Source organism: Polypterus senegalus, chromosome 2 (genome assembly GCF_016835505.1).
Source record: "Polypterus senegalus isolate Bchr_013 chromosome 2, ASM1683550v1, whole genome shotgun sequence".
NCBI lineage: Eukaryota > Metazoa > Chordata > Cladistia > Polypteriformes > Polypteridae > Polypterus > Polypterus senegalus.
This window is the reverse complement of record NC_053155.1, coordinates 72,432,335-72,457,003: the sequence shown is the minus strand read 5'-3', so window position 1 is coordinate 72,457,003 and position 24,669 is coordinate 72,432,335. Positions and strand designations below refer to the sequence as shown.

Below are 24,669 nucleotides of genomic sequence, written 5' to 3'. Positions count from 1 at the left end.
TATGGACTATGTACATGTTTGTATGAGTAATTAGGGGCCTGCCAGCACCAGTTTGTGCAAAGAGAGATTAGAATTTTATATATATACCAGCAGAGTTATTAAGCAAAATGTTTTGATAATTTCAAACAAAAGTGAACCTCTACCAAGGGTAAGAGTATAGAACAAGTGAAATATCAGTAAAATATTGTTATTGTACTGCATTGTAAACTACTTTTGCTTTCTAGCCCTTTTCCAGAACTGGCTAAATCATCTTTATTGATGATTACTGTACTCCAGCATAATTTAACTTTGGCCGTTTCTCCAGCTCCATTTGATAGGAGTGCGTGAAGGGGTAAACAGAAGATTTTAGTGGATGCAAAGCATTTCAGGGCTTTTTTCCCCTCCAATGGTGAATTAACATGGAACCTTTTTTGGTATTTGTCAACTAAGTACTGTTCAACATATTGTGCTTGTGTAAGAAAATGAAATTATTGCAGAAATAGGAAGTTAATGGACTACGTATACCTGATGGTAACGAATATTAATGTACCTCCAGAAGTATAAAATGGACATTAGTACATATGGAAACATTATTTTAAATATGAAGTATTGTAATCTCAATTATTGAGAGCCCTACTGCAACAATTAATTGCCATCTCATAAGGCTTCTTCAAAGCTTACAGTAAATTTAGTCAGTGTACCAATTTTGTGTTGGGTACCATAATCAAGAATTCGGTCTTACTGTGGTAAATGTTGAGATATCCATCCATCCATTTTCCAACCCACTGAATCCGAACACAGGGTCACGGGGGTCTGCTGGAGCCAATCCCAGCCAACACAGGGCACAAAGCAGGAACCAGTCCGGGCAGGGTGCCAACCCACCGCAGGACACACACACGCACACACTAGGGCCAATTTAGAATCGCCAATCCACCTAACCTGCATGTCTTTGGACTGTGGGAGGAAACCAGAGTGCCTGGAGGAAACCCATGCAGACATGGGGAGAACAAGCAAACCCCACGCAGGGAGGGCCTGGGAAGCAAACACAAGCGCTACCACTGCGCCACCATGCCGTCCATGTTGAGATATGTATAATCCATTTCCACTATTTAAAATAAAATTATAATAAAAGATGAGGCCGAGTCTAAGGATTTAAGGAAAATCCACTTTATTCAGCTTGAAACAGGAATAGCAAAGTTATTTATTGCAACGGGAGCTACCACTCTACTACACACAGACACAGCAAACGGGTGGGCTCGAGGCCAGGTCATTGGCCAAGTTATAGTGTTCCCTGCATTACGCAAGTAGGCGGTGAGCTTGCTGTTGCCTCTGTGGCGCTGTGAACCTGTGGTTGCCTCAGCAATGGACAAGCAACCCTCAACAGACACGTCAATCGAGTTTCGGCATGTCGCCCTGTTGGGGAGTATCTCAAAAGAGTTAAAAAATCTCACAATATTTTAGAGGAACAACAGATATTTAATGTATTGGTTTACTGCCTTTGCCACCAAATCCATTTCTAAAAATTACTGTTGGACACAACCCTGCTTATGAGAAAACCCAATGGAGAGCCCAGAAACAATCCAACATCATTGCTTTGCACATAATCCTTGGTGCTAGCTTGGGCAAGAAAGCGAAAAAGACCATTACATTTTTCCCTGGAAGTCAGTCAGAATGTTGCATTCTCTTTAATAATAAATTGTCAGTGTAGAGCCAAATATAATAATGCATTTATATCATTGCCTTATAGGTCAGGATGGAAAGAATAATAGTTGTATGTCAGCTTTAAACACAACATACCAGATATGGTAACATGACATTAAAGACATCAAGGATGGTTTCTGGTTCTGTGATACCTGCAGAGTTAAAATAGTTATATTTGCATTGACTGAACAATGTTTTTTATTCAAAGGCAGGTTTAAAGGGCCAAGTGTTTTGTAAATAAGGGCACTGTTTCAGCAAAATACAACTAGTTAGAATATTTAGTTGACTAGTAACAATATTTAGTTAGGTAATAACACCCTTACAAAAAACAGTGCACTGTATATCAAGGAAAACATTGTGTTATTTATAAGTATTTAAAGTAAACAATTTTATCATCATTTTAAAGCATAACTATTTAATACCTGTTCACCCTTGACCGTAAGATTCATATTCCATTATTGTATTCTTTTCAGCCACGGCAACAAGGAAGTGTTTTCCTGTCATGGAATTAAACTAACAGTGGACTGGTTTTTAGACCGCGGCCATAAAGATATTACAGTTTTTGTTCCTGCCTGGCGAAAAGAACAATCAAGACCTGATGCTCTTATCACAGGTAATATTTTTTTTTTTTTTATTCAGTCTTATTTTTTTCTGGCATACAATGCTAATGTGAAATATAAAAAGACATTAAAAATTAGAAAGAGAATTTTTTTTAACATCAAATTCAAATGTAATGCAGTATGGTGTTCTGCCACGACCGGTTACAACCGGGACACCAATGTACTGTATTTGAAAGGTGTTTGAGTAGGTTATTCGAGAAATGTTTAGTCTAGGCTATGAGGGGTTGGGGGGGAAGGGGGCTTTCCAGGGAGTTTAGGACAGGTTATGTTTAGAACTGTGCATGGAGGAACAAAGAGTAGTGTAGAAATAAAAATGCATAGTAATGTAAATTCTAACCCAGTGCTTAAATCCAAAAATAAACTGAGTAACACATTAAAAATAGTTTGCCTTACTGCTAGAGGTATCAAAAATAAAACAAGTGACTTGGAGTTGTATGTAGTTGAGCATAATTGTGATACAGTAATAACAGAAACATGGCTAAATAACAAAGATGGAGATGAGTATAACAGATGGAAAGGTAGTCACAACAGCAGAGAAGGTGGGTTTTTGGTTTGTTAAACAGAATTTAAATATAAGTCCTCTTCTGTTGGACTATGAGCTCCATCTTAGTGAGGACTTCACCTGGACAGCTTTAAGAAAAGAGGCCTTATCTTAGGAGTGTGTTATTTACTACCTAATGCAGACAGTAATTTCAATGAACATCTATTGAGTAATATTAAAAAGGCAAGTGTACAGAAGGATACTATAGGCATGGGGGACTTTAACTACAAAAAATAAGTGCAAGACCTTGCAAATCGTGAAACACAAGAGTTTTTAGAAGTAATGATGTATTTTAAACACAGTATGTGGGGATTCTCCGATTGATTGGCTGCCAATCTGAATTGACAAATTTTTCATTACATAAAGTCTTGATCGGTGATTGGTAATTTGGCCAATCACAAAAAATGGATCTTTTCAGCCCCTGCTTTTCTTAGCTTTATGGTAAAGGAGCACAACAAATAAATCACATGAATTATCATGGTGATTGAGTCAGTGCACCCCTTTTTTGTTTGGTTGAAAACTTTCTGCAGGTTTGTTTTAGTATAGGAGGTATATCTACAAAAAAGAAATGAAGATTACACAAAATTGCATGGTGGCGCAGTGGTAGCGCTGTTGCCTCGTAGTAAGGAGACCTGGGTTCTCTTCCCAGGTCTTCCCTGCGTGGAGTTTGCATGTTCTCCCCATGTCTGCGTGGGTTCCCTCCGGATACTCCGGTTTCCTCCCGCAGTCCAAAGACATGCAGGTTAGGTGCATTGGTGATCCTATATTGTCCCTAGTGCGTGCTTGGTGTGTGTGTGTGTGCGTGTGCCCTGCAGTGGGATGGCGCCCTGCCCAGGATTTATTCCTGCCTTGTGCCCTGTGTTGGCTGGGATTGGCTCCAGCAGACCCTGTGTTAGGATATAGTGGGTCGGAAAATACTAATGTGCAAGAATGCTGCAAAAATTTTAAATAAAATGACATAAAACCATTTGCAATTTCATTTTCAAAGACTACACACAAGAATGCTGCAAAAATAGAAAGTAAAATGAAATAACCCCATTTGCAATTTCATTTTCAGCCTGAACAGCAATGAAGCTGCAAAAATGAAAAGACACATTTCCCACTTTGCATTTTTATTTTCAAGTTTTCAACCTGCAGATAACATGGGTCAGTAGTGGTGTTTGGCTTTGCTGTAGTGCCACTTTGATCGATAGAATGCCTCTCATTTGTGTGTTTAATTCATGTGATTTTGATCTTTTCACCCGCATACTGCGAGCTTCACAGTGAAGCCGTCTCACAAAATCCAAAGACCATGCATAATCGTAGTTCTGAATTAATTAATTTGTATTTAATCACAATATTTAACATGAAATTAGCCTTTATTACATCATAATTTACATTTATTTACACTGAATTGCAAACAGGGCACTTTGTATTTTTGTGGTATTATAGTGTAGCATCTCCAGGACCAGATAATATTTAATAGTTAAGTAGGCCAGCGAGTACATAATATAAATCTTTGGACTGAAAAATGGCAAATGTTATCCTGTTACATAAAAAGGGTGACTGGACAGATCCAAGCAACTATAGGCCAGTAAGCTTAACATACATCACAGGAAAATTAATGGAAGGAATTATTAAGGATAAGATTGAGCAACACATGGCAAGAAAAGGAGTTTTACTGAACAGTTAGCATGGTTCAAAAGAGGCAGGACATGTTGTAACAACCTGCCAGAATTCTATAAGGAAGCATATGATATTATTTATCTTGACTTTCAGAAAGCATTTGATAAGATCCATCCTTTAGGTTGGCCATCAAACTAAAAGAAGTGGGAGTGCATGGTATTTGCAGATGGGTGCAAAATTGGCTCAGACACAGGAAGCAGAAGGTTATGGTGTGAGGAGCCCTTTTTAGAACTGGTTAATGTTAAGAGTATATACATATACATATACATATACATATACATATACATATATATATATATATATATATATATATATATATATATATATATATATATATATTGTATACACATATACAAGTAATACAAATAATAATACAAATATAATACAAATTCGCACAGTGGATCGAGACCGTTATTTTAAAATCAGTTCATCAAGAACATGGGGACACATTTGGAAACCTGTTAAGGGTAAATGTCACATAAACATTAGGAAGTTTTTCTTTACACAGAGAACCATAAAGAATAAGCTACCAAGTAGTGTGGTAGACAGTAGGACTTTAGAGAGTTTTAAAACAAGAGTTGATGTTTTTTAGAAGAATTAGGTGCATAGCACTGGCAAGATTTGTTGGGCTGAATGGCCTGTTTTCATCTAGATTGTTCTAATGTTCTATCAGTAAATTAATAAATTTAAAAAAACATATAGATAAATGGCATTTAAATACAGTTATTAAAACGGTGTTTCTTAACTTTAGATGACAAAGAGTCTTGCCTCTTGTGACAGTAGGCTTTATGTGTCAAAGGAACTTGCACAGTTTCATCAATAGCTACCTGGAGTAGGTGTAAACCAGCATGTGAGGCTAGCTAAGCTAAGCTAAAAAAAAATCTTTCAGATTTGTTTTACATTGGTACTTTCCTTTCATTTTTTGGAGTCAGCAATATATTGGTAGAGGGTTTTAGCAAGCCAATGTTAAGTAAAATAAGATGGTCAGGTAGTGTGACATTTCTATTAAGCCTATGGTTACCAACCATAAGTGCCATACTGCACAACTTTTCCAGAATTGTTTTAGTCCTAGACATCTTTTAATTTTATAAAGTTGGGAGGTTTGGTTTTGTTTCAAGTTGCAGGTGTGGGCTTATGTGTATTTCAGAGCCAACAACCAGTAAATTCACACACAAAGTACAATGACAATGATGTTCTGTAGAAAGAAGGACCCCAAATTTTGGAGCATGTAAGCAGAAGTGAGTCTTGTCTCCCTGTTGTCTGTTTTAACACAATTTAATTGAATGAGGAAAATAGAAGGACAGATGTTGCATCTAAACTCTTCATACCTGCAAAGACTTTATGCATGCACTGACGCTCTTAGACAGCATGCAATCAGCTGTCAAAATGAGACAAGTTTGTAATACTTTGGAAATCTGAACTTGTGTTTAAAAGTCTGCACAGAGTTATGTATGTTGTCATCCCCTCCAATTCTTGATCATGTAATCTACCATCCTCAAGGCAATGAGGTCCAGCAACTGCAGTTGTTGAGCTCGACATCCTCTTCCTCTATTAGTCACATAATGTGCCATCGACTTTACTTGGAAGAGTAACAGTGGAACAGAGTGTCAAAGTGGGATACAGAGGAAAGGAATAGAATAGAGGAGGGTCGGTAACAATTCATGATGATTACAGAGCCTTTATTTTTGAATAATTAAATAACAAAAGTGTCTTGGTAATAAAGACCTAAGCAGCAACTCTGGACTAATATGGTGAATGTTCAGCCTGAGTTTAAATACTGAGACCAAACGAGAATCACATACTTGGGAAGGTAATCATTTTACCGTAAGGAATTTTTATAACTAAAACTTCCTCTGTAGTTTTGTTTATCTTACAATTTTTAGAAGATTAGTATCTTTTCCTAGGGTAAGCTCCATAATACATGTTTAAGTTTTGTTAAGTGTACAGACCTAAAGTCCTTTAAAGGTCTATATGTTAGAAGCAGGATTCTGAAACTGGCTCTAAATTTACCTGAAAATCATGGTGGAGAGTTCATAACAGGACTTACACAGCTGTATTCCCTAGTTCTGTTAATAATCTTTTCTGTAGCAATTAACTGAAAAATGAAAACTATAAAATGAAACAATTTTAAAAGGGGCAAATTGTCCATAAAGCAGTTTTTGGTTAGTGTAGCAGTATGAGTGCAGAATAATATCCTTGTGCCAACATATAAAATCAAAAATGCATGCCAATTTAACAAAACTATAATGATTTTAAAGACAACAAAAATAATTTCAGTTAATACAGTAAAGAAGGGTGGAATAGTAAACTCTGCAATTTCAAGATATCAATGTTGTTCACCAAAAATAATCCCCGTTTTATATAGTAGTTTAGAAGTGTACTTTTTACCTTGCATCAATTTATATACAGAGCTTAATATAACCCAAGTTCCCAGGATAAATTAATGTTGTGAGAAAGCACTAGCTAAAAATAGAAATACTGAAGCTATTCTTTAAATTCAGATACTGATACATATACAGAAAGCATATGTACTGTGTTGGATATTAGAAACAGACAATAGCAATCATTCAAAAGAAAATGTTTTCAATTAAAAAAAATTGAGACATGATGTTTGGTCTAGACTGTTTACATCATTACCATATACTGATGATGATTTTAAATTAAATACGTATTAAAAGAATTTGGAAATGAGGAACATCATAGTTTTTTTTCTGTTGCGATGGAAATTTTTGTTTTTAAACTTTCAAAGTGAACTATTAAAATTTGCACTATAAACTGATGAATTTTATAAAAAAAAAAATCAACAGAGTTTTTTGTGTTTCTGACTGAATAGTTAAAGCAGCACATCTGCATAAGAACAGGTTAGCCCAGACTAAACCTGCTTAGTGTGAATATTTAACCTTCTATCTGCCACCAATCATAGTTGGATTTATTGCATAATTTTGTTTTCCATACGTCAGATAGTTTCTACTGAAAAAGCATGGGCAAAGACTTATCAAACATGCTTTGACTACATTCAAGGAGTTATAAAGCACATTAATGGGTCATATTGTTTAACTTATATTCTGCATTTGCGGAGTCTGTGAAAAGTGTAACTGATTCAAAAGCAACCCAGTTTTCTTAAAGCATAGCATAAAAATTAAAGACTACTGTACATTTGTTGAAAAAATACAAGGAACCGCTTGGCTTCATATTCCGCCAGCTACTACACAGATCTTCCTGTTCTTTCCATTTCAGAAAAAGGATTTTTTTCAGTTTGAATGCATTGTGATCACATGCTTTATTGAGATTAACAAAAGACAGATTTCATTGTACATTTATTGCTAGTTGGTAGTATAATTTGTCTTGATTTTAAATCTGGAAATTGAGTAAGACAATATTAACATTCCAAAACCTATTTAATATGGTCACAACGGCCAGTAGAACATATATTTGTTTGAAGTGATTTGAAAACTTATAACACTGTACTTATCTTTAAATATGATTAGGTAGAGGTAAGTAATACAGGCTTAGTTTAGCTAACTTAAGAAATCCATTGGAAGAATTAGAAAAATGTAATTAAATGCAATTAAACCAGCATACAGTTTTTGTTTTGCACATAAATAATTTAAATGTACATAATGCAGATTTATTTGAAAATGTGTATTGATGTTTGACTTTAAAATTGTGTTTTCTCCACTGCAACAGACCAGGAAATCTTAAGAAGATTAGAAAAAGAGAAAATTTTGGTCTTCACCCCTTCCCGCCGTGTGCAGGGTCGAAGAGTTGTCTGTTATGACGACCGATTCATAGTGAAGCTTGCCTATGAGTCGGATGGTATCATTGTATCAAATGACAACTATAGAGATTTGGCCAATGAAAAACCAGAATGGAAGAAGTTTATTGACGAGCGACTACTTATGTATTCCTTTGTTAATGACAAGTAAGTAAACTTTACTCCTCTAATCAGACATGACCTCTAGGGTTTTGGAAAAGCAAAATTAAACTCGATTTAACAGAAAACAATATTTGAATATGGTCATAAAGATGATAGGCAATAACCTGTTTGGTTACTATATGGGTAATGATTCAAATCTAGTCTCTTGGTTTAGGGTACAGTTTTACATAGTGTTTAAGAGATCATTCTTTCAGTATTAATTTCAAATTGTTTATTAGTATAAATAGTTCCAAATGTCACAAGTAAGTTTGTGTTAAGAACCATGTACGTTAATAACATAAAAACATCTTGATGCAAAAAGATATATTACTGAAAGTTGCATGTTAATTCTAATTTCTAAATGTAACTGTTTCTTGAAACTCCTCTGTAATTGTGCTGCTAGAGTTAGATGCACTTTGTCTTCCCTTTATAAAATTACTTTGAAACACAAACTGTTCGTTTTTTTTACCGGAAAAAACATTTATTGAAAAATATATTATGAAAAAAGAAATTCACAAGATTAACTAAATATATACTGTGGACATCTAATTTATATTGAAAGAGAAAATGTGGCATTATGAACAATTTCGAATAGGTTTTGATTTGAAAAAAATAATATAAGTGTATAAAAAACTTCTAACCTTTTTGAAGTAATCATTAGCTTTGGAAACTAAATATATGCTACTTCAGTACGCAACTGACTTTAGCTGCAGGTGGAAGCTCCTGTCGCAGTTTACGCAACTGTTGTTACGGTTCTGCATTTGACCAGAAACATCTCTATCGGCTTTATGACCTTAGTCTCAAAGTCTTTCTCCCATGGGATGACTGAAATCTTTTCCTGAATGAGGAGTGTTACTGCACATGTACTTTGCCAGCATGCCTATGTCGATCAAACACAGGATGCTCTGCAGCCTACTTGTGACTTCATGCTGTAGGAAGATAAGTAAATAAATCTAGGTAAATAACATTCAATCTGGGTTTTATATAAGTAACATATAAATGTTTTTCATATAAAGACCATCACAAACTGAACTTTGCACAATACCTTGACGAGCTCGGTATGCACTGCTAGCTCGTTGAAAGGCATGCATGTGGGGCAGATTCATTGGCAGGACGATACCTGACCTTTATGCTGCTTCCAAACGGTGCCATCTTTCGCCTTTACGCCCGGTGCAGCTGCGATGTTCCTATATGTGAGTGGACGTTTCTTGTAAGGGGGGAATGGGGGCTTCTGTTCTCTTTCTCCGATATAGAATACTGATCTGAGTTCACCTCTGTTATAGCATGTATTTATTTGAAAGCAGCAGTGTCAGATCGGAGGGGACATAAACGTGACTGAGATAACAAAACAATTTAAAAAAACAAAAAAACTAATCTTTACAAGTACCATAAATTTACACTGGTTGTTACAGACTCAAATCAAATGTATGTTTTTATTGTATAGTAGTAACAATAAGAGCAGCTCACTACTCAAAGTGGTAATTCTGAGAAGTGGCCACAATTGAACCCTCAACCTGCTGATTATGAGACAGCAGTTCTTAACGCTGCACCAGCCAATCTGTTGTGTCAATGTCGTACCCTAACCCGATTTCGTTTTCTATATTCTTGAATAAAAGCACACTTGTTTTGTGTTATGTTTACCTTTTGTGAAAGTGTTTATTTGAATACACTTCATGTCAAAATTCTGTCGTTAGTACTATAACATGAAAAAAGTTTGATTTTAGGTATGTGTTCAACATTTCTTGCATTTCTATCATTTCCTGTCATCCTACATTTAAATAAGTCCTTGTAGACACGGAACAAACATGAAATGCATGTGTTCCAAATAACGATATATTATTTACCCTATACAACTCCAGGCATCACACATCTAAAGAAACAAGACTCGAGCTGGGAGAACTTTTTGTCCTTTCTGCAGTGGTGCGGTTTGGTGGGATAGCAGGCTACTTGTGTTGATCGACACCTTTACAAAACAAAAGAAGCTGATGGGGGAGGTGTGAAGGAATTTAAGGTGGCCTGGGATTACAGTTTTTTTTGTAGGCTTCAGGGATTCTACTGTTAAGAGTTGCTAGTATTAACATGAGGAATCAGAGTTGGAATACTGCCATGTGCAAATATAAAGATGAACATTATTTGTGGAATTTACATTGTTTTTGATTGCACCTCCTTATTTATTTACAGTACTGATCAAAAAGGTCTACAAAGGAAATTGTTTTTGAAGTAGTTATTTTCGGAATGTTTATTTGTGTATTATTTATTGACACAATCTAAATTGAGCCTATTAAGGAACAAACTAAAGGATTTTATCAAAACACAGAAAGGTGCCTGCTATCTAAAATATTTTGTTTGGATTGATAAAATGAGCTTATGCCTTATATTGTTGAAGGTTGTATATTGGCAGTTTTTATTTTATTTTATTTTTTTTAACTTTTTAAGAACAGTTAGTGATTTTTCTATGAAAAATTGAAGTATTGAGCATTGAGTTACTTAACATGTGATTGACGTTTAGTTTAGGTATTATCTTTGCTGACTTGTATAAAGGTATTTTAAAAGAGCTGACACAAGTTTATTGTGTTTATAACACAATATATTTCTTATGAACTCTTAGGTTTATGCCACCTGATGATCCTTTGGGTCGCCATGGTCCAAGCTTGGATAACTTCCTTCGTAAAAGGCCTGTCATACCAGAACACAAAAAACAACCTTGCCCATATGGTATGTTTAGACTATGTGTTTTGTTTTCCCTTATTTCCCATCTGAATACATAACTGATTAGAAACAGACTTTCTATCCTAAGTAACTTAATATGCTTAATTATAGAACAAAAATGGGTTTTTTTTTGTTGTTTGTTTTTTTTGCAGTTCTAAACAATATAATGTAGTTAATGTAATGAGGATAAGGATTTTGCAAGTGATGACTTAATGAACTGTTTAAACAAATTTCACAGCTCCTTTAAAAGTGTTTTAAAAGCCAGAAGTACATTTAAAACTGTGACAGCTTAAGTTTTGTTTGTTTTTTTTTGGCTAAATACACACACACACTAATATGCCAGCTGCAAATGTAATTTGTTTTAAACTTAAATCCTTTACAGCAGTTTTGACACCTGCACCGAGCTGGGTGGATGTGGCTATGGCAGTTGCACGTCGGATGTCACATAATCTGAACAGTGCTGCACAAAACATGCAAATAAAGTTAACAGATTAATCTTTCTGCCAGTGTAGCCCCAGGCTGTAAATTTGTCATAAGCATATTAGAGCTATGCATATGACTGTTGTTTGATCTTATTCCGTCATATACTCTGACTGCTTCCGTTCTCTACATTGTTTTCTATTGAACTTTGCCCAGGCTATGAAATAAACATAATATAAGTAGTTTAAAATATGTTAACAGTGGACTCTTATTTTTTAAAAAAAAAAAAAAGTCTGCCATGTTGAGCAAGCTGCTAAAAGCCTTTACCAGCTACACAATCATAGGGATGAGTGTCTTCACACATACACATATTCAACACAATATGCTGGTTTTTATGCTAACAGGCAATAACCTCAGTTACAATTGGTTTTGCCAAGGAGCCATAAACAGAATTCCAATTGTTTAGCTACTTTCAATAGGGATGTAAATCCAGTAAAAATCTGATCTGACTTCCCCATCTTTCTTACTCTTCTGTTCTGGCCAGTTTTAATTGCCCTTTACACATCTGTGTTCTCAATATGCTTTGAAAATCTGAAGCTCAGAAATTAAATCACAAAAATAACTGCAATTGGATTACAGTTGAATGTTTAATATGTAAACAAGCCTCTGTTTTTTTCAAAAAGTAGTGCAATTTTTACTTGAGTTTTATTGCACATTATTGGGAAATTGTCATGTCACATTTCACAATATTGACATCAATTTCTTGCCTGCACGGGAATGAAAAGGTCCTATACCCACATCTTTTTCATTGAGTCTTCCTCTTTATTCACTAACACCCTTGTTTGTCGTAGACTAGGAGATAAACATCTTAATTTAGAAACCATACTGTAAAATGATTAATCATTGCAGATTAGTAAAGTCTCATATAAAAAGTATATTTAGAAACTTGGCATATACTATAGCTGGTAAATGCAGCAGACTTGTTCTTTATACTGCTTTTTGCTTTATGAAAATAGATAATACAGAATGATTTTACCTGTTAAGAAAAGTAAACTCCAGTATTCATATTGTGTAATCTTTTTCTCCCTGGAGAGAGTCACAGTAAGTTATGTTTTATGAATTGTTTTGATTCAGTGATACACTAGTGTTACCTCCAAATACCTTATTCATATGAAGAATGCCCTTTTTCCCCTCACATAGAAAATTCTTAGATATCAATAACATTTCAAAGAGCTGTTTTACTATAATATCTCATTTAAAGTGAATAGGGCTAGAAACTATTGTAACTTTTTTCCTTTGTCTTTTTAGGGAAGAAGTGTACATATGGACACAAGTGCAAATTTTACCATCCTGAAAGAGGATCACAGCCGCAACGCTCCGTAGCTGATGAGCTTCGAGCCAGTGCTAAAAGCACTGCAGCTAAGACTATTACTGAAGCAGGTCTTGTAAAAAGTCACAGTATGCCGAACAGCTGCAAAATTGAGAGCAGCTTTGACGTCAAACGCACAGCTCCAAAGAGGCAATCAGATCCTAGTATCAGGACTGTTTCCCATGAGACAGAAGAAAAGCAAAGTGCCAAAACCAAAGCTGAAATTCGCTCTGCTCCCTCACTTCTGAATAAAAATAATAATCCCCTTCAAAAACCTCAGCCAGCTCCTCCATTAAATAATGTCCTTACTCCTTCTATTCTGTGTTATTCTCAGGAACAAAGAACACCTATGACTGTGTCCAAAAACCATGGAACGGCAAAATCGTATAGTGAGCAGTATCCCAAATGTGATTCCCCGGGTGACATTAGCTATTACTCTATGATAAGTGGCTATAACAAGCTCAGTATTTCAGGACATCAGAGCCCTGATAGACACTTCTCTGTTGATCGAATTAGTTCTGTTGCTTCTGACTGTAGTAGTGAGGGGAGTATGAGCTGTAGCAGCAGTGATTCTTTTGTAGGGTACAATGAACGGTCTTATATGAGCTCCCCAGACCCACTGGTAGATGAAAACATCAAGTGTCATCATCACCATCATCATCCTCGTAGCCGTGCTTTATCACAGCCATTTTCCCATAACTACCATGATGCTTTGACGCGGGTTCAGAGTTACGGACAAGAAGAACCTAAACTTCGTCCTAAGCCACCTGTTCCATACCTTCCACCAAATTTGCAGCATCCTGCAATTAGTGCCCGCTCTAGCTGTCCAAGTGAGTATAATGCCACACAAACTCACCAGCAAGCTCATCAGGCATGTCACCTAAGCAGGGCTTTGGTTACCACAAGAATTGATAGTATTTCAGACTCGCGCCTTTATGAGAGCACTCCACTGAGACAAAGGAAGCCATGTCCAGGTCAGGAGCGCTTTGGGAGTTGGGACAGTTTGAACTATGGAATGGATGCTTATGCCTACCACCAGCCGTATTCATTGCCCAACAAGCCCACCCAACCCTGCTATGAGCAGTTCACATTCCAAAGTCTACCTGAGAACAGGGATCAGGCTTGGAGGATGCCATGGGGTCGCAACTTATCCCAGCAAGAACCCTCCAACCCTTCACGTTACCAAGATATCCGAGACAAAATTTTTGTAAACCTCTGCAATATCTTCCCAGCTGACCTAGTGCGGCTGGTAATGAACAGAAATCCTGATATTATGGATGCTCAGCAGCTGGCTGCTGCCATTCTGGCAGAGAAATCTCAATCAGGTTATTGAGCGCACATGTACAATTCATAGAAGATACAGAATCTTCTGTTTGTCAGCATTAATTTTGAGGAAGGAATGCTTCGACAGCATTCTTCTGTTTAAAGTCTGCACTGACAAAACACTGTTGCAGGCAACTAATTTTTTTGAAATCTGTACAACGTCTCTGTGAAACTACGTCATCACAGCGTTATCTCCTTACATGACATGCCATGCTGTGAAATATGTGACATCTTCTAACCCTTATAAACTTGCATCAGGAGGTAAAATGTAATTATGGTGACAGCTACCCTCTGACTTTACAGATTTCATTGTGTGTATGTTTTCTTTTCTTTTTTTTTTTGCACTTTTCTGTTGTCTGATTGAGCACAGTTTTTTTTTTTTTTCTTTTTGTTTTTGGAAGCTTGCTCTGCAGAGGAGATCCAAGATCTGAGGCACTTTTATTCTGTTATCTAATTTGAGAAATGTTTTGAAGTTTAGGCAATCATTTTTAAAAAGGAAACTCCACTCATTTGTTTCAGGGTAATGGAAGCTAATGCGTGATTAGAACGTTTTACTTATACTCTTTTGCTTTGCCAGTCTTGTAAGCAGACTGTACTAATGCACTTTTTTTGTGAAATCACACTAGAAGCCTAACGGCCTTAAGACTGGGCTGGGATTGGGCAGTAGCTGAATACTGCTATAACTATTTAAAGAAAGGCCTTTATGGCAGGGGTGCTTAAAATTCATGTAGCATGAGGAAGGGTGGTAAGCAGACCTCTTCCAGCTCTGTACACGAGCTTATAAGATGGCAAGCCAGGCTAGAGTAAGTCAGCTTCAGGCGGGTTAAACGACGCTTTTAAATGGAGGAGAGCAATGTGTTCAGGTGCTTTAACGCAGCTCTTATTGTCAGCTTCCAAGAAAACAAGGTCCCTCTCTTGTCCCAAAGGGTAGAGTTTCGTATTATTCTGTTTGTATTTGTGTTTGTCTTATTATTCTCAAAGTACTTTTTGTGGTCTAATTATGTTTGTGTGCTACTTTTATTTTTTCCTTTTAATAAGAGCAAACACCATTGCAATCGCAAAAAGAAGCCTCTTGAGAATATGCAACAAAGTGTTTATAAAGCACTGTAGTACTTTTTAATTTTATTTACCTAAATGAATAAGTTATTATTTTATGATAATTATTTTTTGTACAGTATTGTCTGTTTGTTACCAAGTTAGTGACAGAGTGTTTTTTTAGGAGGTTTGAATCTTGCCATACATTTAGCAGTAGTTATCAGATAAGATGTCTGTGTACCTTAGTTTTAGTAAGGGATGTTCCTGGCATTTCACTTGTGGGCTTCTACTAGCTGCTATTGCAGCTCTTTCACTTCATCGAGAAGCCTGAATTGCACACAGATCCTGCTTCCTTTCCTCTCAGATCTGTGATGACATTTTGCCTGAAAAGATCGGTTTCTGTATTCCTTTTTACATGTCTGCAAACTTGTATTTTCTAAAGTTTTACTAAGTCTTCAGTCTGTTAAAGGGACATTCCTGCCTTCCTGATTATGAGAAAGATTTAAAATGTCAGCCTTTGTAAGATTCTGTTCAGTATTGGTCTTTTTAAAGAGGACAGCTTTCAGTTGCTAGTGGAATTGTACTTAATAATCTGAGCTGTCTGTTTTCTTTAATTTTTACAGAGTTTTGTAACTTTTTGTAACACTGCATAGCATTGAAGCACTTCTGATTTTAGTCTTCCCCATGGTCATTACTCACTACGGACAAGGCAGAGAATGTCCCTTTTTCGAGAAACATTCACCAAGGCCACTGTACAGTTTTCCGTAGCTGCTATCAGCATTGCACTTGATAGCCAGAAAACGCCTTTCTTGTTGATACAAATTGTATCTTTTAAATTAATGACAGATTTTTATATATAAATATATATGTAATGTACAGTAGATATTGACACACACTGAACTGTTATTAAAGATATTTTGGGCAACATTTTATCATTTATTTTTATTTAAATGGGCAGAATTTTCAATTACAGGAGAAAAAAATGCTGGAGGTGGGGGATTGGCTTTAAAATTAGTTGGGATATAATGTCCATCGGCACAGTGAAGTTAAAGTACAGTATTCTAAGCTCATTTTCACTAATAACATGTATTCAAATTCTAAATCTGCTGTTTTTTGGGGTAATATTGTTGGCTTTTGGGGTAACATCCTAATTTACTGGAGTCATCCCTAAACAAAAGCCAAGGTAAAATGCTGCCTGAAATAATGTCCTAGCACCTTCTTGAATAATATAACCTTCATTCTACCTGTGTGGCACTGTGTGTTGGCGCTGGTAGGTTTTGGGTATACAGTAAATGCTTCTACATGGCATTGTGTTTATTGACATTTCCAATAATCTGAACCATGTTCAGTTAAAATCTTTCAGGTGTTTTTTTTTTTTTTCTTTTTAACTGCTTTTTTGTTTTCCGTATGAAAAGTATTGTTGACATACTCTGACTACAGAGTGATTTGAAAATGCTGGCTTGCTGCATTGAATATGGCTTTCTGTTTGTTTTTTTCCTCTTCTAAGCTATGTGTATTTAAGTAACAATTCTGTATAATAAATGTACAAGAGGAATGGGTGGCCTACCTCGGGCATGCTCCTGCCTAGCATTCGACATTAGAGGATAGGCCCCAGGCTCCTCACGCCTCTTTACTGGGCTACGAGCGTTCAGAAAATGCATGCATGCCTGCATGAAAGAGTGAGCGGCCTGTCCAGTCTACTTCACATGTATACGGTGTGTCTGTCTGTCTTTTCTGTGCAGGATGGGAACCTTCACTTATTCTTTAAGTGTGTAATTTTATTGGCCTTTATGAAATTAGTCTACCAGAAACAGAATGTTATTCTAGTGTTTGAAGAAACATGGTAGGCACTATTAAAACAAACGTGCTACATTAATTGTAGGGTGGCATTCCCCTTGGGTTCTTGATACCATACAACCTGCCAGCCTATGTATTGGAAGGCTTCTGTTTGATATTATAGAGAAGAAATGATAAGAATCAGTTGTACATTATGATTGTTCAGTATATTTTATACTGTTCTTGCTACTAAAAAAAAAATGTTCTCACATCTTTGCAAGTTAATTCTGCACCTGTGATACATCTGCTTGTAACTTCCAACAAAATATGCATGGATTTTAGTATGTCAATTATTAGTATTAAGTGCTTTTTAATAAAAAAAACAATTAGCTTTAAATCCATTTGCTGCAAATGAAAATCAAATCAGCCAGCATTTGCTCAAGCTTAACAATAACTCATCAGAAAGTAGGATAAAGATTGTGTGTTGTTTTACTGTTAGTGTAAAGCAGGAGTGAACGGCCGCCTTATCTATCACACTTGACTCCTTAAAACGGTAAAAGTGATCATATAGTGCCTGCAGCTAAGCATGAGATCAAAGCCTTATTGTCGTGCATTTGCAGTATTATTCAGTGGCGCTTGTTACACTTTTGGGCGTCGTGTCCCGGAATTCATTATATTTGTTCTCAGCAGGTCAATTCACTTTCTGTTAAGAAACTAGAAAAGGCAACATTATCACTTAATTTTTAATGAATGGAGGAAATGTATAGAATGGATCTATTTAATACACTTATAGGAAAATGGCTAATTTATTGAGAAATTCATGTGAGAATAAAGTTGCACATCATCTGTTCCTTGACCCAGATGTACAGCTTGTTGTTGTTCAGTTGTGTTGTTTTTCAGCATAAAGTGATATGACATAAGTAGGATAAAAACAGCACAGCATAGAGCTGTGGAGACGTGTGAGCGTCTTGGAGACGTGTGAGACCGTTTAGGATAGAATTCTCTCTATTATGGTGCCACTTGAAATTCCTCAAGGAATCATTTCTCTTTCCAGAGTATTTTAAGCAGCTTTTTCTCAAAACTAAAAATTAAGGGGGCATCATGATAGAAGAACACTTGTGTGGACAAATGGAAGTGAAAATATAAAGTGAGATTTTTAAAAAAAAAAAAAAAAGACCAATAGGGAGGCAAATGCTGGCCTGAGCAAGCGACTTTCTCCCGCCATGATGTCCTGTAGTATCTGCGGAGGAATGCGCATCATACTCTTCAGTTTACACAACCTGTGCATCAGCTCATGTGTGCAATTGAATTACCGTCCGTATACATGCTATGCTTGCAATAAGAGTATAGTACTTGAATTAAGCCGTGCATTTAATATTAACATTAATGTCTGTTCTGATTTTTTTTTTTATTAAGCCAGTTATCTCAATGAATGGAGGTGTGTGACTGTGTGTGTTATGTGTTGCTTATACAGCAGTAAATATTTTGCACCCTGCTCCTTTGGCATAGTAATCTGAGAAAAGTGAAAGGTCTGTGGAGATGTGTGTGTGTGTGTATGAGGAGTTGGGGTTCGTTATCCTAACAGTAGACATTTGCATTTTATCACAAGTATTAACCTGCTGAATGCCATAGCCTTACAGTTATCGGGCAACCATAGCCTAATCTTTAAATGGCTTTTTATACTGGCACATAATTATTTTATAATAAAGAATTTACATGACATATTTTACTACCAAATGGACTTGAACCAAAATTTGTATGCAGTAACGAGTCTGAATGTGTATTTTTATATATACTGTATATAAAGAATGCTTCTTAACATCAAATCAAGCTGGATGTTTAGAGTCTTATTGGTTTAATGTTTAAATCATAGCAAGTGGTTACACTGTTGAATAAGAGGAGTAATACCATGGAATGAGAAAGTATTCAGACCCCTTTACTTTCTGCACACTTTTTTTTGTTGTAGGTTTCATTTTAAATGCATATATTTGACATTGTCAGTATACACGCATTAAATCAAAATGAAAAAAGTGAAATTGTTTTCAGAAAGGATATCAAAACCTCATTCATAAAATGATTCAGACCCTTAACTCAGTATTTTAGTAGAAGCCCCTTTGGCAGCAGTTACATCTTTGAGTTTTCTTGGCTAAGTCTGTACAAGCTTTGCATGTCTTGATTTGGGCTTTTTTTTTTTTTTTGTTAATCCCATTCTTCCCAGCAGATCCTCCCGCTCCATTAGATTGAATGGGAAGCGTCTGCAAACTGCCGTCATCTTCGGGTCTCTCCATAGATGTTCCTTGGCGTTCAAGTCTGGGCTTTGGTTGGCCCACTTGAGGACAATCTGAGGCTTGTCCCAAAGCTACTCCAGCATTGTCTTGCTATGTGCTTTAGGTCACTGTCATGCCAAAAGGTAAACAGTCATGTTCCCCCTCTCTGTATTTCACAGCATACTTTCTTCCCTCAGTTCTTATAAGTCTCCATGTCTCTGCCACTGTAATGCACCCTTGTAGCATGACGCTCTCACCACCAGGCTTCTATGTACGGATGGCATAAGAGATATCGCTTGGGGTTCTTCCCAAAGAGTTCAGCATCAAACCAGTGCAAACTCCAAGTGGGCTGTTGTATGCATTTTCCTCAAGAGTGGCGTCCATCTAGCCATGCAGGCATAAACAACTGACTGACGGAGCGCTGCTGAAATGGCTGTCCTTCTGACAGGTCCTCCAGTCTCAGCAGAGGACTTCTGAAGCTCGGTAAGAGAGAACATTGGTTTCTTGGTCAGCTACATGGTCAAAGTCCTGTTACTCAGTTTAGAAGGATGGCCAACTCTAGGAAGAGTCCTTGTGGTTCCAGACTTCTTCCATTTCAGAATTGTTGAGGCTACTCAAAGCTTTAGAAATGGCTTTATATCTGTAATTTGATCTGTGCCTCCCCACAATTTAATTGTGAAGGTCTCCAGAGATTTCCTTGGGCTTCATGGTTTTGATTTTGTCCTGACATGCAGTGGGAATTGTGGGGCCTTAGATATGCAGGTGTGTGTGCCTCTTGAAGTGATGTCCAATCAAATTTTAGAGCAAACACGACACACCCGAGTACTTATTTGAATGAGAGATTTCAGTTTGTGGTTATTAATGAAATTGCAAACCTTTCTGCGAACATGTTTTCACTTTGTCATTATGGGGTATTAAGTGTTGATTGATGGGCAGAAATGTCAAATTACTCCATTTAAAATGAAATCTACAACACAGTAAAGTATGCAGAGTGCAGAAAGTGATGGGAGTCAGAGTACTTTCCAAATCCACTGACCCAAAGCAAATTTTCTGAGTAAACCCTGACATGTGAATTTGGCAGGTTATCAAGGGACGGACTGAACTGTAATGCTGCACATCCATTCATCTGCTATGTGAGACTCTGAGGTCTGAGTCAGTGCTGTGAAATGGAGTGCAAGAGCCACGAGTGTCAAACACAGCGTCTGCCTTTGAATTCTTCTCATGACTCGTTCTGGGTGTTCATCTTAATGACCCACCAGAAGTCACTGCATGCTGTGTGTTTAGTGTTTGTGGGAGAAAATAAAATGCATTACTGCAGAAAACCATGGAGTCGTATGTTTGTTTTGTGATTTTATTGTTTCAGATCTTTAAGTTAATACATGATGCATACAAGGAGGAGGAGGAGGAGGTTGGGAGCAGGCGCTGATTACAGTGTGTTGTCGCACCCACCACACGCTGACCCACCTGGATGGGGGACTCGAGTGCAGTGGGTGACACCTCGGCACTACACTGGAATAGTGTCAGGTTTTTTTTATGGTGGTTGGAGTTCCAATCCTGCCACCAACCCCCACATTTTCCCGTTAAGTTGGAGGACCTGCTTGCAGCGCTTGATGCAGGTTAAGTAAGGTACAGCATGAAGTCAGATTACATTAGAAATTGAGGCAGGGTTGGGGAGCTCAGGCCCACACAGTGGAGGTCTTATTTTTTAGGCCTCAGTGCTCTGTGTGAAATCTACCAGTGGGCCAAGTCTTACCAGGAGAAAGTGGGCTTCACAGTTTTCTAGGAGTTTGGCAGCGATGGCTTTTAACATATTTAATGAGAAGGCTATGTGGGACATTGCAGCCCTGTTTAGCAGAGTCGGTCCTGATAGAGTGATTTGTGGCTGCCATGGGAATGTTTCAGACATTCTTTTGATGAGTGTGAGGCACAAGAAGAAATGGAGACTTCACAAGTATGTGTCACAGGTTAACAGATGGGAGGCTCAACTCCTGGCTGGTGATCCCGTTTCAAGAATGAAAAATGTAACCCATGTGTTTTATCAGCAATGAAAGAACTGAATGCTGCAGTAGACAATAGTTGTACAAGGAATGAGGAAGATGGCTTCTTAAAGGTTGAAGGCGATGGATAAAAATGAAGAGGGTCTCAGACATACCAAATGGAATCTGTCTTCAGTTTGAAACGGAACACGATGTGCAGTTGACTTTTCTCATTTTACTGCGTCCGACCCTACCAGCTTGTGACAAACGTCAATATCGCACGACCTAACAAGGTTTAAATAAATGTTAGCAAAGATAATATGCGTCTGCAGTGCACCACTATTCCATGTCAAAAAGATGGATTCCAAACTTTATCCGTGGTATTATGAAATGTAACGGACCACCTCCAAAAAAAAAAAAAAAAAATTTCAGGAAGTAAATGCGCTTTAATTTACTTTACAAGGCCCCCTGGTTCGGCGCCCAACCCCCCAAGTTGCGGCTAGAATTATAAAATTCTAGAAATATGTAAAAGAAAAATAAATTATTTAACGGAGCAAAAATCATGAATTGAGAATACAACATGTACTCTTTTACCAATTGGAGTATTCCCGTTAAACTGAGGTCCATTATGCTCGATGAGTATTTATAAGAGACTAAATAAACGATCCATTCGTTTTAGCTGACATTCTTATAGATAAAAAAAAAAAAAGTTTTTTTTTTTAAAAGGAATGACTCATTTAAATAAGAGGAAAAAAAATCACGTGAAAACTAAAGTGGTATGCAATGGTTCATCACAACTCAACCTTCAGCTGACTAAATCACCTAAATACAAACATTGGTATTATAAATAGATTTTTTTTTTTTAAACAATTTCTGTGAAAGAAAGTTTACTTGATCAAAACTAATGTAATTTATTTAATGAAATTGAAATAATGATTTATTGAAATTAAAAACCACGACTTTCTTGATATTTTAGTTTATAATTTAAAAACGGAATAAGAATCAGAAAAATCTAACAACATCACATTAAAGTTCGATAAATTCTGAAAAGAATCATACCAAATGTATATATGTTTATATTAAAATAAGCCTGATTCGAAGCATGACATAAAATCATCGCACTTTTAGGCTTAGGATTTTAAATACAGTGGTACCTCGGTATACATCCGTAATCCATTCCAGGGGCCTCATGTATAACGTCGTGCGTAGAACTCGCACTATAACTTGGCGTAAGCACAAAAGCCGAAATGTGTTTACGCACAGAAAAATCCAGATGCAGGAATCTGTGCGTACTCCAACTTCCACGTTCTTTCGTTACATAAATCCCGATCAGCGTGAAAACTAACGCTCGTGCACGCGCATTATGTAACGCCCTAACTCCTCTCAGAATTACGCCTATTTGAATATGCAAATCAATATAAATCGCCCTTAAGCGCAGCCTTCTGTGAAAAGACAATGGGAAAAGCACGGGGGAAATATCAGAATTTCAGCGAATACCAAGTGGAGGCAAAGGAAAAACATACTATTTGTTCAAATAAACCGTGGTATAATCAACAAAATTAAGTTGATCGAGTGACATAGCGTGTTGGAGAAACTTGAAAGCTCACATTCACAAAATCGCACAGTGCCGGAAATAAAAAAAGAAGTCACATATCAAAGTCGGCGTGAAAAGCCGAGTTGTAAGCCCACTGTCTGAGTGTCATATGAAAGCTTATTAGGGTACAGAGAAAAAAGGCACACGGTGGGGAAAAAGCACGAAATGTCAACTTTAATCTCGAAATTTCCACTTTAATCACGTAGTTTATTTTGTCATTAAAGTAGAACATCATAAACTTCATCTTAAAATTGTTTAATCAACCAGTTTCTCAAATCACATCGTAATTAAAGTAGCACATTAAATGCTTTGTTTTGTATTTGATCTTCTTTGTGCTCTATGTGTGTGAATCACTACTTGCTTCTTAAACCGGCTCTCTTCCTCCAACTGGACACAGAGTCCATTACATTCGTGATATTACAGCTCTCTGAATAACTAAAATACTGAGATGTATACGTGATATCATTTTTATGATGATAGGAGTTAAAGCACGTTATTAAACATGCGTTTCACTTCGATGAAATAATTTATTGCAGCAGTACTCCGGGGCGGCTCTAGGCTTGTGGTGGCACTGGGCAGAGGAAGAATCGGTGGCTCCTTCGCCCGCCAATGTCAGTAAGGAAGCTTATGCACAGTGGATGGCCATGTCCATTGCAGACACTGCATAGCCGCCTCGTGCTCATGACACAAGCATTTAACTTTTGACAAAATTTGTTGCTGTGTTGTTATTTTCTCTTTCTGTTTTATATTCAATATATATTGGCGTAGCCGTCACTGCAGTCAGTGCTTTTCTTTCCCCAAGTAACCGATCGCCATACAATCAGCTCTGTAATAGACGTTAAGCCATCTGTAAGCTTAGCACCGATTCTTCAAAACGTTTAAAGAACATTGAAATATCTTCGTAGTACATCTTTAATTATTCTATCCTTCACGACACTCCCAGTGAAGAATATAGATTATTTAAATGAAGTTAAAGTTTTATCTGTATAATTTAATAAACATATTTTGCTGAATTTCACCTTATAAATGATATCGTTTCTGTTTCTGAACTGCGAGGTCTGTACAGGAAAGGCTTTAAAACATTTTGCAGTGGCTGAGACAGCGTGTGCTTAATGCCGTATACCGATAATTCTCTTTCCGATCAGCTGCTGCTGTGATTCACACTCAGATACAGTGATATAAATACTCCGAGTGGTGCAGTGAGAGTAATATGGAAAAAGATGATCCGCTGTGGCAACTCCTAATGGGAGGAGCTGAAAGAAGAAGAAGAAGAAGTGAGAGTAACAACGCTAAAGCAGTTATGGCATTTGGAATACTATGGCTGTTCCCTGGACCATTATATTGTTACAAGTTAATTACAATCAGATGCATTACACTAATAAACAATATGCGGTTAGTTTCGGTGTATTTATAAAGCGCGTCAGGAAAATAAGGTGTAACCACACAGGAACAGTAGCACTGCTTTGACGCTGGGTGCCGCCAGTCTGCAAAACCGAGCGGAGAACTTGCGAACGACAAGGCATGAGGTACCGTGGAAAAGTGTGTGGATTTACGCCAAGTGTAGGTTTTATACATCGCGATTTGAACGTGGAAAAGTTCTTACGCAACGTTTCTGTGTGTACGCACCGTTTATACATGAGGCCCCAGGTGACTGTGGAGGCCATTTTAGTACAGTGAACTCATTGTCATGTTCAAGAAACCAATTTGAAATGATTCGAGCTTTGTGACATGGTGCATTATCCTGCTGGAAGTAGCCATCAGAGGATGGGTACATGGTG

At 37.0% G+C, this 24,669-nt stretch overlaps 1 protein-coding gene across 2 annotated transcripts in view; it reads left to right on the top strand.

The window, feature by feature from the left end:
- LOC120523027 (probable ribonuclease ZC3H12C) overlaps positions 1-20,633 on the top strand; it is a 98,235-nt gene extending 77,602 nt beyond the window's left edge. For both annotated transcript variants that reach the window (XM_039743951.1, XM_039743950.1), the window contains exons 3-6: positions 2,154-2,293; positions 8,194-8,428; positions 11,031-11,137; positions 12,860-20,633. In XM_039743951.1, the coding sequence (XP_039599885.1) occupies positions 2,154-2,293; positions 8,194-8,428; positions 11,031-11,137; positions 12,860-14,253 (1,876 nt within the window). In that variant the 3' untranslated portion in view covers positions 14,254-20,633. The remainder of the gene's footprint in view (positions 1-2,153; positions 2,294-8,193; positions 8,429-11,030; positions 11,138-12,859) is intronic.
- The last annotated feature ends 4,036 nt before the right edge of the window (positions 20,634-24,669 follow it).